The sequence below is a fragment of the Leptosomus discolor genome, chromosome 1 (assembly GCF_034619465.1).
Source record: "Leptosomus discolor isolate bLepDis1 chromosome 1, bLepDis1.hap2, whole genome shotgun sequence".
Classification (NCBI taxonomy): Eukaryota; Metazoa; Chordata; class Aves; order Leptosomiformes; family Leptosomidae; genus Leptosomus; species Leptosomus discolor.
In genome coordinates, this window is record NC_141391.1 from 153185031 (window position 1) to 153202340 (window position 17310).

General features: G+C 40.8%; 1 protein-coding gene across 6 annotated transcripts in view; it reads left to right on the forward strand.

Annotated features, from left to right (window-relative positions):
• The first annotated feature begins 5025 nt into the window (after nucleotides 1–5025).
• DNM1L (dynamin 1L) overlaps nucleotides 5026–17310 on the forward strand; it is a 39057-nt gene continuing 26772 nt past the window's right edge. For all 6 annotated transcript variants that reach the window (XM_086467636.1, XM_086467652.1, XM_086467669.1 and 3 more), the window contains exons 1-2: nucleotides 5026–5127; nucleotides 16361–16508. In XM_086467636.1, the coding sequence (XP_086323762.1) occupies nucleotides 5026–5127; nucleotides 16361–16508 (250 nt within the window). The remainder of the gene's footprint in view (nucleotides 5128–16360; nucleotides 16509–17310) is intronic.

Consider the following 17310-nt stretch of genomic DNA (forward strand, 5'->3'; position numbering starts at 1 on the left):
GCCTTGTCAGAAATGCTGATGTCTTACAAACACCAGAGTGTTTGTTACTGGCTGATGAACTTTGACTGCTGTGTTTGCCCTGTGGCTCTTACCCCCTGTGCCCTGCACCTTCCTTAACTTGAAACCTGCTTTCAGTTCTGCAAGCATGTTTTATGAGAAGTTGTGTGAGACTCCAAATATTCAATGAATTTAGATACGCAACTTCCCTGTGGATAGAGTGAGAGAATATAAGGAACTCTCAGTTGTTTAGTTCGTCAATTTATCCAGCAAAGTTGCATCACTGCCCCAGGATCATTTAGTTTTGTCAGAGACTGGGTCTCAGCACAGGTAACACGTAACGCGGGGATTCCTATCAGCACTGTGACCTTCTTACAGCCAGCTGAAGCGTGCAGGAGAGCTCGCTTTGCCAATTCAGCAGAATCCCTGGACTATGGATTTGAAACCTCTGATTTCTGTTTCTTCTGGAAAAAAAGAGCAAGGTTTAGAATCTGTCAGCTTGGGAAATATGTGTAGAACATCCAAACAAAGGGTCATCCTGTCAAGGGATTTCAGGAATTTATTTATCTCAGCTTCCAATGGTGTTTGATGTGCAGATGATTGGTATAAGGGCTATGAGAAAGTGTCATAGTTACATCTGTGATGAATTTGCTCTGGAGAACACAAAAACACCATTCAATTTGGCTTTGCATAAAAATCAGGCTCTGCCAGACCCACGTAATCGCTGTATTGCATGGTTCCGAAAGGTGACATGACAAAGGAATAATTTACAGAAGTATTTTGCTAATAGTGTTTGTGCAGTACAAAGGAGCATGATATGTACGCAGCACAAATGCCATGTTTACATATTTGATACATTTCAGTGTGTTAATCAAATACTTCTTTCTCTAGATAAATACGATGGCAAGGAAACGTGCTTTACTGAGGTGCCAGTTTGTGGTCTCCTCACCTGGCATAAACTAATTAAATGACATATGACTTGTGCACTACTGTCAGTATGTCAATATAAAGAGACTCCAGCTGTCTGGGCAAAAATTGAAGCAGATGAAAATGCAAAACTATAAAGAAATTCATATCACGGAGAAGAAAGACTGGAAATGTTGTTCTGATTTCAAACATAAAACCAAGGAGGCTTATAATGAAATTAGAAGATGATAAATTTAAAACTGACACCAAATTGATTTTGTGCACTGTGCATAATTAGATCATGAAATTTATTGTCACAGGATGTCACTGGAGCCAAGAATTTAGCATGATGGGACAAAAACCCTATTATATGGTAAATAAAGCAATCTAGTTTCCAGTAACAAAAAACAGAAGAAATAACAGTCTACTTCAGATCTTACAGCAATATCAAAATTACTTCATACAGAGTCTTGGAATCAGATCTTATGACTGCATTTTTATATTTTCCCCAGAGGGCTGATGCTGGACGGTCTTAGAGATGAGATTCTGAGGTAGATTGATATCAGGTCAGCTTCAGTGTGGCAGTTTTTGTTTCCTCATGTCAATTAACTTTTAGTAAATAACCAATTTACTACCACCTTGTATCAGATCTTTGAGTTTCTTGCTCAGTACAATGGGAAGTTAAAGCTACAGATGACCATTACTTGTTAAAATGTTTATTGTTTTGGCACAGTCCTCAACTGGGCTGAGGTAAGTGCTGGATTTTGTAAGTTGGTGCAGAACATGACACTTCATAGCAGAGGCATTTCTGGCTCTTACTTTTTCACCAGAAATGTACAATGTGCTAAACATTGTGTTCTGATGTTTCTTAGTCTCGTATCTTCTTTAGTACTTTCTTCTCGCTTTCCTTCATTAGTTCACTTCCTCCATCTGTGCTCTGCTTCTCCATTTGAGTGTCCAGCCCTTGATGGGCCTTTCGACACCTCTGCTGGGCAGGCTAGGTTATCTCAACTCTGTTCAGCAACTGTTATTTTCTCTGTGTGCTTCTTGAAATATTATACTGATAAAATTCTAAGAATAGCCATACTGAGACAGACTAAAGGGCAAGTACACACAGTGCTTCTGCATGATACTCTCCCAGTTTCCAACCATTGTCAGCTCAGACACATCCAGAGCTAGCTTTGATTCCTACATCGCTATTTATTTACATGCAATACATTTCTCTTCCTTAAACTTGTCCAAACACCATCTGAATCCACTTAAAATTTTTACCCTCTTCATCATCCTTTGGCAAAGAGCTCAACAACCCACCCATGAGGGGTTACTGTCTGTTCTGATCTGGGTCCTAGTTTCATTCAAATATTGCATTGGAAGGCAGAGTAAACAAAACTGATGCTTTTCCACCCACTCCAGGCTGCTAATGATTACACAGACCTCTAATCCTCCTTACTCTCCACCATTTCTTTTGTAGAGTGAAGACTCCTAGCGTCCTTAGTTGGTCTTGATATTGAAGCGGTTCCACACCTTTCATCACCCTTGTTGTCCCTCTCTGATCCTTTTCCAGTTCTACATTCTTTCCAAGATGTCCCCTTTCGGGTCTAAATTAAATTCTAAATCAGGTTGCACCTGCTCCATTTCACAGTGGTGTCCATGAGGTCATATGATAAAATGAAAGTGGCAGGAAAAGATTCACGCAGAGAAATAAGCTGGTGCTATCTATCTACTTTAGGTGCCAGCAGCTTCTACTACTGTGCAAATGGGATGCCTTTTTTTTTTTTTTTTTTCCCCCCCTGCTTCCTTTTCTTTTCCTTCAAGGGACTCGAGGAAGGAGAGGAGATGAGGCTCCATGCTAGACAGGGAACGGCAAACCCTTTAGAAAGAGCATTTGCTGTGTCAGGTGTACAATGTGGGGAATGTTCGCTACTGTCGTGGAAGCTGGAGAGGCAGATGCCAAATGGCAACCCGGTATTAATGAGCTCTGAGAGCAACTGGCTGCAGCACACTGAAAGCTAATGGGTGAAACCGATGGATAATCATGCCTGTATGGCTATGACAAGAACCGCTCACCAACAGGTCATTCAGAACCTTCTTTGCACGCATTAAGCACTCTCTGTGCTGAATACACTACTTTTTGAGTGTTTCAATTTGCTTAGCCATCTTTATGCTTTTATCACAAATTTCAGTCCTCTGACAAGCCATGTGAAATTTCCTGGGTAAGAATGAGAAACTTTGTTGTCAAGATATACAGATAAGGACGTATTTACTTTGTATGTTCTTCAGTACCTGAGGGTTTCAAGACATGAAGACTGGAACAGACTAATCTGTATAGAGTAAGAATATAAATTCTAACACCATCCAGAACTTGAAATTTTTGGAAGCATTTTTAATCTGTTGGTTTACAAGAAAGGACAAAGCCAGAATTCAATTACACTGCTAGCATATTCATAACTGATTTTTGAGAAAATGCACTCAAGGGAAAGGCATTTAAAGATCAGACAGCTTATTTGTTCCAATCTCACATCACAAGTCATCCTCTGGTTTCATTCTATCTTTTCATATAATGCAGCTGAGTACTAGATCTCACACGATTTCCCACTTCCCAAGCCCTGCTCATCCAAACCTACTATTATGCACCCAAGTTAGAAAATTTCACATTGAGATTAGCTGACTACAGTGAAAACAAAAATAACCACAAAAAAGCAAACAGAGTAAATATAGGTGTTATAAATGTGTCTGCTGCAGTTCTCAACATTTGCCCCTGTACTCAGCACTGGTGAGGCTGCACCTCAAATATTGCGTGCAGTTTTGGGCCCCTCACTACAAGAAAGACATGGAGATGCTGGAGCATGTCCAGAGAAGGGCAACGAAGCTGGTGAAGGGCCGGGAGAACATGACCACTAAACCATGTCATGAAGTGTCACATCTACGCATTGACTACACCACTTCCCTGGGCAGCCTGTTCCAGTGTTCAACCACTTTTTCAGTAAAGAATTTTTTCCTAATGTCCAATCTAAACCTCCCTTGGTGCAACTTGAGGCCGTCTCCTCTTGTCCTATCACTTGTTACTTGGGAGAAGAGACCAATACCCACCTCGCTACAACCTACTTTCAGGTAGTTGTAGAGAGCAACAAGGTGTCCCCTTAGTCTCCTCTTCTCCGGACTAAACAATTCCAGTTCTTTCAGCCGCTCCTCTTAAAGACTTGTGCTCTGGACCCTTCACCAGCTTCATTGCCCTTCTCTGGACATGTTCCAGCACCTCCATGTCTTTATGTAACGAGGGGCCCAAAACTGGATGCAGTACTCGAGGTGTGGCCTCACCAGTGCCAAGCACAGGGGCACAATCACTTCCCTACTCCTGCTGGCCACAGCATTTCTGATACAGGCCAGGATGCTGTTTGCCTTCTTGGCCACCTGGGCACACTGCTGGCTCACGTTTAGCCGGCTGTCGATCAGCACCCTCAGGTCCTTTTCCACCAGGCAACTTTCCAGCCACTCGTCCCCAAGCCTGTAGCGCTGCATGGGGTTGTTGTGACCCAAGTGCAGGACCCGGCACTTGGACTTGTTAAACTTCATACAATTGGCCTCAGCCCGTCGATCCAGCCTGTCCAGATACCTCTGCAGAGCCTCTCTACCCTCGAGCGGATCAACACTCCCACCCAGCTTAGTGTCATCTGCAAACTTACTGAAGGCGCACTCAATCCCCTCATCCTCATCAATGAAGGTGTTAAACAAGACCGGTCCCAACACTGCGCTCTGGGGAAAAGACAGGAAAAAAACTAGGAAAAGCTTCTCGTACCAGACCACACCGGCTGCGCTGCCTGATCTTCAAATCCCTTCGGCGAGGGGGCGGCGGACGGCGGCGCTTGACCGACCCGTACAAGCCGTGCCCCCCCTCGCCCCCCGCCGCCCACTGCACTACAACTCCCATGATGCCTGGCGGCGGCGGCGGCGCGCACCCCCGGGCGCGCACGGCCTGCTGGGGGCCGCGCCGTGCGCGGGGGCCGGCGCCAATGGCGGCAGGCGGAGGGGGCGGCTGACGGGAGCCGTTTGCCTGTCGCGCCCATTCATCGCCGACACCTTCGCCGGTCCTTACCCTCCCTCCCTCCCTCCCTCCCCTCCGCTATGGAGGCGCTGATCCCCGTGATTAACAAGCTGCAGGATGTGTTCAACACGGTGGGGGCCGACATCATCCAGCTGCCGCAGATCGTGGTGGTGGGCACTCAGGTGAGGCGAGGCGGGGCAGGCCAGGCCGGGGAGCGGGCGGTGCGGGGGCCTTAACGGCCCTGAGGGCAAAGTCGAGGCGTCCATCGCGCCTCCGCTGCTGCTGACACGCGGTTACCTCCGCCAAGGACACGGGGGGACGCGGGTAGCCGAGGGCGGCCGGGGCGGGCGGACGCCCGCCCCGGCCGCCCTCGGCTACCCGCGTCCCCACCCCGGCCGCATTCCCGGGGGTGTGGGTAGCACCGCCAACCCTGGGGCCCGCTGCCGGCCCTGTGCTTCAGCGTGACCGCCATCGTTAGTCGGTGGCTTCCCTTCTCTGACAGCCCCTGTGAAAGTGTGTGTGTGTGTGTGTGGGGGGGGGGTTGGTGAATAAAAGGGATGTGGTAGCGGAACGGCCTTTGGCAGGGGTGGATCGTTTTCGCTCGCTGCGAGTTCTGCCGTTTGCACCTCTTTGTCTTAGCCTGATAATGGGGGATGAAGGTGTAACCTTTGTTGGCCGTTAACAGTTAACAGCGGGTGCGTTGCAGCCCGATAATACTGCTGCTGGGCTCGAAGATAGCTCAGACCTTTTCAGATCTATTCAAACGGGATGCCGTTCTTCAACAAAACTTTTTGGCAGCAGAACATGTGTGACCAGAAATGCAGCAGTCATAAAGGACTTGAAAATGAAGCGTTAAACACACCTAAAACTGGAAGTTAATGGATTTTGCTTTTTGGTTTTGTGAGATTAACAGTGTGTGATGGTACTTGAGAACAGCATCCCTGCCTAAGAAAGTAATACCAGCTGCTCTGCAGTCAGGGATTTCATTATATGATTTAAACCACATGAGCTGTATGTTTAAAGCGTGCACATTGCTGAAGCATGGGTTAGGTTTGCTCAAAGCCAACTACGATGTTGAACTGGTGGTGAGGCAACCAGCTGTCGTTCTGTTCTACCAACATGGATCAGATAGATTCATTGACTTTCTGTCAGCTAGTTTATAAAATAGATCTAAAATACCTGAGTGGGACTTTTCATTGGTAAGCTATATTAGGTGCTTGCTATTTTTGTAGCTGACAGGAGTCCATCACTTTAGAAGACCTGTAACCTCCTTTACATTAAAAATCATACAAGCGAGCTGGTTTTTTGTTTGGGTTTTTTGTTGTTGTTTTAGATTAGTTCTGCAACTGAAAGTGCAAGGCAGAGGTGTGGCATTTTTCTGTGTACAATTAATAAAGTATTTTTTGTTTCACTTTATGAAATACATTGAAATGGCTTTTTTTTTTCTCATTTGTCAACCTTTTAAACAACTTTGTCCTAGTTAACTTTTCGTAAGTGTGTACAGTAGATAGAATTAAGGCAGTATTGACATGCATTTGACTTTAATAGTCTACTTATCGGTATTAATACCCATTCAGTGCTGTATTCAGTATATTCATAAAACCTCTTGAATTAGTATGATATTTGTTAGCATGCCAAAACAAAGTCCTTTATAGACTCCAGGAAAATATATAGCAAAATGTCTAGCAAGCTGTGTCTTTATTTTTTTAATTTGTTTTTAGTCAGGGGTGTTGGAAGAAGTAATTATCTTTACTGACATGGTAATTCTGTAGATTGTTTTGCTATGCAATTAGTCTTAAAGTAGTTTAAATAAGATGTTATTATTTTATTCATTTGATATTAGTTTATTATAGACCAGATTTCTGAAGATGTCTCAAATATGGCCTTAGAGATGATCATTTTGCTGCTGGTAGCTTGCTTCCATGGCTTTTTGAAATGGGCCTTGAAACAGTCTTGTTTCTCAAGATATTTTTGGTTAAGTGCTGTGTGGCCTTTAAGTTTGTTTGCACAGTTGTTTTGTACGTACCCTACACTGACATACGCAATCTTTACTTTTTCTTCTTTGAATAATATTCGCAAACAATTTTGATTTTTGCACCTCCATCATTTTGTAGGAAACAAGTGCTACCAGTTAAGATTTCTGTAACTCTGTTAATTGATTTATGCCTTTTTTTCCTTCCAGTTTGCCTGTTGTTTTTCTTAAATGACCTTTTTACATATTCAGCAAGGAGAAGAAAAATGCTTTTTTAGGTAGTTTTTGCTGTTTATTTTTCAGACCTATTTTCTGTATGTCTTCCCTACCCTTTTATTGTTTTCTGCTCGTGTCTGTCTTCAGTTTGCATTCTGCTTCTGTGCATCAAGTTAATTCTTTCTTTTCTAGAGTACATAGAACTGGAAACTGCTTGTAATCCTGAATTTAGCTTTGAATATTTTCAGTTTCCTGTGTCCCCTTTGCCTCTCCTCTGTTGTTTGAGGATTAGTTTCTTACCGTCTTTGTGTTCTGAGCAATTGAAGTGTCTTAATTTTTACTCTTTCTGGGAGAATTTTGGTACTATTATGAAGTATTTCTCAGTAAACTCTACATACTTAGATGGCCTCTCGCACCTCCTCTTGTGTTCCTGTGACTAGGTTATATGAGAATTCCTTCTCATTCTCCCCATAAATACTGTGTAAATCATTTCTGTATCCTAGTACAGGGTCTATTAAGAAGATTGAAGACTGCTGCTGATGGAACTTGGAGGACACCCTCAGACTGCCAACTTTTCATCACTATTTCAGTTTTTTTTGCCATTCCCAGCTAAGTGTTCTATTTTTTTCCCCAATTGAGTATTTCAGTTCCATTTTTAGAACTGTATTACTGAAGTGCAAAAAAAAAGAAAAAATGTCCAGGCTGGGAATACTATATAAACAATATTTGTTCAATAATGCCCCAATACCCAAAGCAGCCTTTTGATGTTTTTTATACAACTGCTTTGTGATCCCTGCTTGTAAGAGATAACAAGATGGTATTGAAGTGCCTCAACCAAACACATTAAAGCTGTAATGAAAGGAGGTAAAGGGAAGAAATTTGGTTAGTTATGGCCTTTTTGTGTGTTAAGGGCACATAGATGCTATCACGGAAATGAAATGCCACCATGACAGAAGTGGGCATGATTTTTAGAATAAATTAAAAAAAAAACCCCGAACAACAAAATTCTCTGCCTAGAGATGTGTAAAAATGAATTGCCTTTATTTTTTTCAGGTCATTCATTGTTGGAATCTGTTTTGGGTTTTTGGAAGTCATTGACCTAGTTACATACAAATTTTAATGTCAGTTTTGTAGCAAAGTTCTTCCAATACTGACATTATAAAAACAGGTTGTGGCCTTTGTTTGCACTTGGTAGTGTTGATTCTAGTAGAGACATCATGGTGAAATTGATCTAGTGAATTTCACAATTTTTAAATGACCTTTCAGGTGTACATTTATATAGTACTTTTGCTCAGCCTTCAGTTAATGCTATTTTGGGACTTTAAATGGGGAGGTGTAGTTTACAATGTTTAACATAGGCTGTTCTGTTGGATGTTTCCACCCGAAAGCTGTTTGGAATAAGCATTATGTTTGATATTTCAATGCTAAACCAATTTTTGTTGCCAAGGAGGAAGGTTTCTTGATCTGAGATAACAGATAGCTTGAGCATTTGAATATGTATAAGTGTATATTCTGTTAAGCTGAACAGTTAGGGTGGTAATTTGCCTGTTAAGAAGTTAGCAGCAGTGGAAAGCTAATGTATGGTCCTGGCTAGTGGGATGAGAAGGATCAAGTGGATGCTGTATCAAGGCATCCAGTTTGAGACAGACTGGCATTGTGGGCTTAAACCTGAAATGCTCTACAGAGCTACCGTGACCTTTCCCTGTCAGGGAAGGTCAGGGAACAGAAATTTAAGTCACTTCAGCTTACTCAGTTTATTCAACGTATCCTACAATGTGTTGGCAAAAAGCCACTTGTAGGTGAAGGAAACTACAGCTTGTACCAAGCAACCAGGAAAATCCCATGTGGACTTGGGAATGTCTCCCTCCCTACTCTCTTGTTGGTTTTTTCGTTTTTCTTTTTTTGTCCAGGGATCTATCCTGGGATTTCAAGCAGATGCAAAAAGACGTTTGTATCTATGTTTGTAAAAAGGGATGTAACTAGAGTGTAGCTTCAGTGGTGGCTATGCTGTCTGGGGAGAGCTTGGTTTTTCTTCCAAATGTTTTGTGAACTACCTGGTTTGGTTTTTTCCTTTTTTTTTTTTTTTTTATACCTGATGTTTGCTGTATCTGGTTTTGGGCGTAACTGTTTTCCTTTTTGCCATCTCTTCCTCCTGTTGAATCATGCCCTGACTGTTCTGGTGTCTGTTTCGGACAAGCAGCAAAGTGAGGCTGACATTAATTAACTGTTTATGTTTACCAGACATAATATAAATTTTGCTGCTAAAGTTCTATAGTACAAACCACATTTGGTAGTGTGCTGTTTCTTCTCTCTGATGAGCCCTCTCAGTTGCTGATTTTGGGTCCTGAAGACTTCTACTTGGGAGGATGTAATTTTCACTGTGTCTATGCAGACTTTATATGAATTAAAATAAAATTATAGGTCTAATAACTGTGATCCTGCCTTTAGTCTCTACAGGTTTTTAATATGAAACAGTATTAAGAATCTTTTAAACGAAGATACTGATTTTGTTGTTTGCAAATGCCCAGTTATTTTGGAAGAGTGGAGAGACTATACAATTGTAGAAGGATGTGAGTGAAGTGGTTTTTTGTGCTTTGATATTCCCCCCCCAGTTATGTATGTTTGCTGCCAGGGTCCTGTTCATCTTGTGATTGGCAATTGTTTTTCCTTGGAAAACCTGTCTTTTAATTAGAATGGATGGATCTTGTATCTTGTCCACAAGGGACAGTGCAAAGCAAACATGTTTTCAGGAAAGTGAAGGGGGAGAGCTTTAAAGCAGACAGCCCTGCTGAACGTGTTTCTGAATCTGGAGAGAAAACGGCTGTGTAGTTCTTGGAAAAGATTTGTTCATATAGTAGCCAGAAGGTTGACATCTCCTTTGTTTAGAACTTCTTCTAATTTGAAGAATCAAATTGGCTGTGTTTTGATTCATTTTACTGAAAAAGTAATGAGTATAGTAGTATAAGCAATACTATGTGAGGTCAGTCTGTATGGGTTTGAAATGTGGATCTTCAAGTATCACAGTTCCATGATCTAAATTAGAGAAGTTCTGTACTCATTGTTTCTGATTATATGAGATATTTTTTAGGGGGAGTTGGTGTATTGAGAAAGAATACATCTGCAAATCTTTTATCTACTTGCTGTTGTTTGGTGTGTATCTACGTTTAGGTGTGGTGTAAGTACAGGATTCCTGAAGAATTTTGATGGAGCTGTGCAAATTCTGTCTTACTGCTTGTACATAAGATGTCTTTTATGGGGGGAGTTCCTATGGCTTCCAATTTCTTCCTGACTGATTCAGGAAAGCTCTCTGTTCAAGTGAATGGGGAATGGCCTGCAGGAACAACAGTCTTGCAATCTGGACGAGATCTTTCACAGAGAAAATGTATTTTGCAACAGCCAGCAGTGCGTTATGCTGGTTTCACTGCTTTCTCCAATTGGGATCAGCCTGTTTGCTCCTCTGCATCTTTCTAGAAGTACAAATTCATTTCAAAGAATGTCTTGCGATTAGTTCATCAGGCCTGCTTGTAACTTCAAAATTCTCTTCTGGTTAGTAAATAAGTTTTTAAATTTGTTGGCTGTTTAGAACCAGCCTATCTTGGGGTGTCCCTCGTTAACATAGGAAAATTTTGCTACAATAGTCATTCCAAGCAAAGCAGTTCCCTTGTGGGACTGCTCTGGAATTGCATGTCTACTGGCCTTTTATTTCAGAATAATTCATGTTTGCAAAACAAGGAAAGAAAAAGAAAATCTTGCTGCTCTTTAGTTACAGCTTGCTGAACTCTTCCAGGGTAGCTACTGCAGAGAACTTCTTTTCAAAGCGTCTGTCTGGGTAATATTCCTGTGCATGAGATTCCAGCAAAAATGCATTAGTTTATATTTCCCAATAATAGGATTAAAATTTAGTAACCGTGTGTGTATTGGTAAGAGCATGATTTAGCCAGCAGGACTTTTATATTTCTTATGTGACAGAAACTGTGTAATTGCCGCCTTTCTGCCTCTGGTGTTAAAGAAGATGCATCACTTTTCTTAAGATAATTCTTCAGGAATTATTAGGTCTCACTGAGAAATCTCTCCTACTTTAGAGTTCCTTATTGTCATTCTCCAATGTTTGTTATTGTTGTGTAACTGAAAAAGTCATAGGGAATACTGCTATCACTGCCTCTTTACTTTCTTGTGCTGTCCTGCTATAAATCTGCATTATGTTGCAGGAGTTCTTTGCCGTTTTTTCCTCTTTGATCAGATAAGAAAAAAATTATCATTTTGCCTGATCAAAAGCAACGAACAAAGTTTACACTCCTTTCAACCAATTTTCTTGTTGGAAGTTCTCCAGTAATTTATTGGACATGTTTCCTTATAAAGGCTTGTTTCCACAGATGATTTGTTTTACATTGGCTCCACAAAGCGATTAAGAAGTCTAAAGGTAGACAGAAGGAAGGCAGCAGACTCTTGTAAGATGACTTGACATTTGGTAGAAGTCAATGTAATTTTAATAATACTTGAACTATGCAACAATCAACAGTCTGAGCAAATGACTGTAAAAAAAACACCTCATGGTTCTTGTGCATCAGTGAGGCTCCAGGCGAGTCTTTTTTTTACTGCCTTCTTGCTGTATGGACTTGGTAAGAATGAGAGCAGATGTTGGCTTATTTACTGAGCTAATTGGTGGAATCTGGTGAGTTCCAGGACAGTGAAGCTCAAGACACCTGACATGCCTTTAAGGACAACTTCACTGGAGCACAAAACAGTAGTCCGTACAAATGCTCAGAAAAATAAATAGGCATGTAAGGAGAGCAGCGTGGAGGGAACTCGTGACTGACCGTCAATGCAGAACACTCGTGCAGGAGGTAGAAGTGAGAAGAAGTGCTCTCAAGGATATAAAAGTAACTGCCTGCTTATGCAGAGATGGTGTTAAGAAAGCCAGCATTCCACTAGAGTTGAAACTGGTAAGGGATGTCAAAGGCAACAAGAACTCCCAGCACTGCGTCAGCAGTTCAAGAAGAAAAAAGAGAAACGAGGGAAACACGGGCTTGCTGCTGACTGTGATTTAGCGACCATGAATATAGACAAGGCTGGGGCAGTTGGTGCCTTCTTTGCCTTGGTCTTCACCAGCAAGGTCTTTTAGGCCTTTGTACCTATAGACGGGGCTCAAAGTGGAGGGTAGCTGTCGATAGTGGAAGAGGACTGGGTCAGGGGTCTCTTTTGGATATGGAGAAGGCATCTTTGCATGCTGTTGGGTATAGGGCATGAGTCTTCTAAAATTAGAAATGCTAATAAGGAGACTTGGAAAAAGAGTAAGGAAGCCAGTGAGGTAAGAGTTTGGGATGAATGTGAACTGTTATTCATAGTGTTACTTCAAAATTTTCAATACAGAGTCTTGTTCATTTGGCTTGTCAATAACCCTGAAGTGTTTTTTGAAAGTAACATCTCTTCCTGCTAATGAAGCTGGGCAATTACGAAGTCGTGCACTGCTGTCTGCTGCTTCTGAATTCCTGAAAAATGTGATTAGTAATACAGCAGGTTGCAAACCAAATTTTCTCATAAGAATTAGCATAATGGATGGGAGCAAATGCCTTTTGATACTTAAGTGCACACAGTTGAAATATACAGGGACAGGTAAAGAAGAAATGAAGGATAGGGAGGCAGAAGCAAGATCATTAGGACTGTTAAACAGTAAAGATGCTGGCTTTTTGGAGTGGATCACAGTTCTTGCAGATTTCAGCTTTTTAATTTGTGAGAGTAAGTGCATAATTGCTTCCCTGTTATTCTGCCCTTCGTCCTTGATTGTTTTAGATTAACCTGAAGATGATGTTGACAGTGATGAAAATAAACCGTTAAGGAGGCAGTGAGAAAGCTGGTAAGATTTACATCACATATACTGCCAATGTGTATTGAAATAAAATATTTAAGTCCCTTTGTGCATCATCTTTTCTTAACTTAGTGCTTCTGGGAAAAATGGTTTTACTATCCATCAAACTCGGGTACTTATCTGTGAGACGGATGATTGTTCACACAGCAGAGTGTTAAACATTCAGCAATGGAAGTTTGACACAATGGTTAAAGAATCAACAGGCAGCAAGATGTTCCTCTATTTGCCCTTTTTTCTGAGCAATCTGTATGAAGTTCCTCTAGCTATCACAGCTCATACATATTTCAATTTAGGACCAGGAGTTAGGGTCCAGAGGAAAACCTGACTGATCTGCCACAAATGGTTAGAATTTGTTAATGCTTTTCTGGATCTGACATAAATGAGTTTGTGGATTTCAGTCTGTGCTTAAAGTCCTGATGAGCATTCCAGTGAGGTGACAAAATAGGCGTGATGCTGCTGCTACAGACTTACTCCTAAAAATTCTGCCGTACCTTTGGTCATCAGTATTAGTCTCTGTCTACATCTATGGTATGAAGGACTGGCTGAACTGAATTTGTATTCTGAACAGACACATATCCCTCACATCCTCCCACCGGCAGAAAAAGATCAGCTTTGTGTTTACTGCTTTACCATGTTCCCAGACCGTTCTTGGTAATGGACGTCTATGAGACCCAGGTTAAGGAGAGCATCATTAGATACTGTATTATGTTCCAAGAACAGATTGCTTTAATAAGGGAACGTAATGCAATTTGAAACAAATTTCCTGATGTGTGGAGTACTGTGGCGTCTCATCTAATGTATGACTTCACGTTTGCAATGGATCCAAATCGTTCCTTCTACATACAAAGATAACTGTGGGAGTGGTGTAAGACACAGTGTTTTAGCTTCGTGTGTGGTTTGGTGTGTGCCCCTCTCAGCTTCCTGCTTTTGAAAGATGAAACAATGAGCAGTAGTGTGCAGCAGCTTGTCCCAAGGATTTTGGTTTCCTGTCTTGATGAGGTTCTTGGTAAGGACTTCAGCTATTTACTACTGTCCCTTCTCTACTTGGATTATATGTTCAGGAGAAGCCACTTCATCTAAGTCTCACCTCCAGCCCTTTGAGACTGAGTGATCACTCTACTCACGTGTAAGAAATGTTGCTCAAGAGATGTTCAAAATATGTTCAAAATATGTTCAAAATGAAACCCTGGTGGTTTGGGGATTTTTTTTTTTTCCCCAGTGCAGCTGATGAACCTTTATCATGTCTCATTTTTTTGAGCAGGCATTCCACTTATTTTAAATTATGAAGTGCATTAAGAAGTGGTTTGTTGTTTGTCACTGAAATTTATGGGATTTTCACATTCTGTAATACCAGTAATTCTTCAGAAGTGTGCTACAATGAGGGTGCTCTCAGGGAGGCTTCCTGAGCTAGTTCGTGCTTTGTCCAGGTTATTCCTCAGTTACTCTTTGGTAAGATTTCAGTGCCCAATGTCCTCTCGTAAGCAGCTTGCATGGAAGGTGCCCAGAGTTGACAGGAGAAGGTCAGCTGAAAAAGAAAATTATTAATTACGTTCTAGGGGGGGTCTTTTGAAGCAAAAAATCTTAATAAGGCTATCTTTCTGTTTCTTATGACCCTGTCCTTCTCCTTACTTTTTCTAGGCAGTTGACCTCACTGCTGCCAAATTTGACTTGGATTTACTTGAAAAAATATACACAATATGCGTTGGTTTGTTATTCACCTATAGAGTCAGCATTTTTCTGTGCCATAAAGCATAGTTATACAGCAAAGTGTTAGAAGAAAAGACGGCTTTCATTTGTTGCTGTCATTCAAGCTTTGTAGGTGTTTGGCCTTGTATTTTAATATTTATTTTGTGCTTCTGCATACAAGTCCTATTTTAATAGGTTCTAATGCTCTCATGTAATATGCTCCTGTCTTGTCTTACTGCACTAGTAGAAATGTGCTGTCCAGTAGTGCTGTGTTTCTTGATCTCTGGTGGTCTGTTTTCCATTTTTAGAAAAGTCGCCTAAGATACCACTAAATGTATATTTAAAGATGTTCAACACTGCTTTTATTTCATCTTATGCTAGGTTATGTACTGATTTTATGATTTACTTGAAGTCTCAAATCTTTTCTTTCAGAACTGGTAAGCTGAATTGAGGTTGTATAGGGTAATGCACATTCTACCTGTCAGGAGCATCTGTTGATGGGTTTTATTTTGTTTTTGTTTTTTAAGAGAATTGTTTGATAGAAGCATTGACATAGAGACGTTTCCTAGCTGACAGCAGTGATTGTCAGAGCAGGTTTTCTCATGACGTGGCTGTGTTGACTTGCCAGCTGCAGAAAACTGGAAGAGTTTAATACAGTTCTATTAAAAAGACAAAACCTTATTGGTCAAACTTTCAAAGTATTATGTTGATATCTGGGTCTGTTGTTTGTTGTTAGTTTTAACATGGTAGTAATCTTGAATCACTCTTAAACCCCATGTGTTCACAGATGCTTATTGGGCCATGTAGCCCAATTTTGCATTTTACACAAAACTGCAGGAGAACATTTTAAATGCAGATTCTCAAAGCGAATTTGTAATTTCAGAGCCTTTAAGTATTTCACAACTTCTTACAGTTTGTTACTACATAGACGTTTGCAGTCAATTCAGTTGTAAATACTTACATATACACACACACACAGAGTGGTACAGACAGTATAAAACAATGTTTGTGTGTACATTTAAAGTATAAAACAATGCCTACACTTATGAAGCTGATATAATACATTATACAAAAAAACCCTGAAAGGAGTAGAAGATTGTAATAGCTTAATGTACTCAGGTGAGCATAATTATTATCATTTTGTATAATGTTCCTGTTAGTATTAACATGGCCAGCCCATGCTAATACTAACAGATTAAATTATTTAGTCTACAGAGTGAAATAGTACTGCAAGATGTTAGAAGATGGCAGCAAAAGACATAGAATTTCCTTCTGAGTGTTATAAAGAAAAATAACTTTTTCTTTTCCAGAAATATTTCTGGAGAGATTAGTATTTGGGGTAGAAAATGTTAAATATGCTATTCATTTTTCTGAAACATATTATGTGTTTAATTTTGCCCTAAGAGATAGAAAATACATTTCTCTATGTGGCTTTTAAGTATCCCAAGCAGGTTTAGACAGTTGCTGGTTTATAGCAGACTTGTGTCCTCTGATGCCTACGCAGTGTGATACCACTGTTTTAGATGCAGCGAGTCTATCAGATGCTCCTTTGGGCACTGTATAGCAGAGGACAGAATAGAGTGCTGTTTGCAGGAGTGATGAAAGCAAGCTAAAATTAAAATACTGCAGCATTTTGATGTTTAAGAAAATCATGTAGCTGTATTCCAATTTTCAGAGCAGTGGAAAGAGTTCTGTGTTGGAAAGTCTTGTGGGGAGGGATCTGCTCCCACGAGGTACTGGAGTTGTCACCCGGAGACCCCTTATTCTGCAGCTGGTGCATGTGTCCCCAGAGGATGGTCGGAAAACATCTGGAGATGAAAATGGTAAGTGTGATCCAAGAGTGAGTTTTGCCTGGTAAAAGAGAAAGAGACTTTTAATTTTCCTTCTTTGTTTGACTGAAAAAATAAGTTGTTGTAAAACTTCAATGTGCTTTTTTAAAATTTACTTGGATGAAAACACAGCTGTTGTCACATCTGTTCTGTCCATTTTGCAAATGTCATGAAGTCAAAATCTTTTGGATATTCAAAGTATCTTTAAGGTTCTAAGCTTTCCTGTTTGTTCTTGGGAAACATGTTTGAGAAAAGCAAGCCGAAGAAAGCATTTCAGTTATGATAATGATTGTCTAGAGTGTAGAGAAAGTGATTTTCTTATTTGTGTTTTTCATCCCCTCCTCTTTTGCTGTATAAATAAGGTTTTTCCTTGAGAGGATGAGTATGTGACTTTTTTAGAAGAAGGTCAGGAAATAGAGAAGTTCTGAATAGAGCAGAAGGAGAAATTAAAATGAACTTATAGCAGATGCAAACAGAATTTAATGGGCAAGTTCTGTAGCTTACAGATGCTACCTTGCTAGGCTGCGCTGACAGATTCCAAGCACGTCAAGAACAACACTTTAAATGTTCTGAAGCTGTCTAGTTTGAAGCTTGTGTCTTCTGTAGTGTTTTTATATTATCCTTCAGCAGATCAAGAAAATAATCTGTTGTCCCTTGGGAGTTTAAACACTCATTGTATGCTAACTAGTGTTCTTCATCTTATGAAAGAGCAGCAGGGGCATATCCACCTTCTGATAAGATAAACCTTAGCTTTTTGGTCTAGACAGTAAAAAATACACAGGCTTTTGATGGTGTG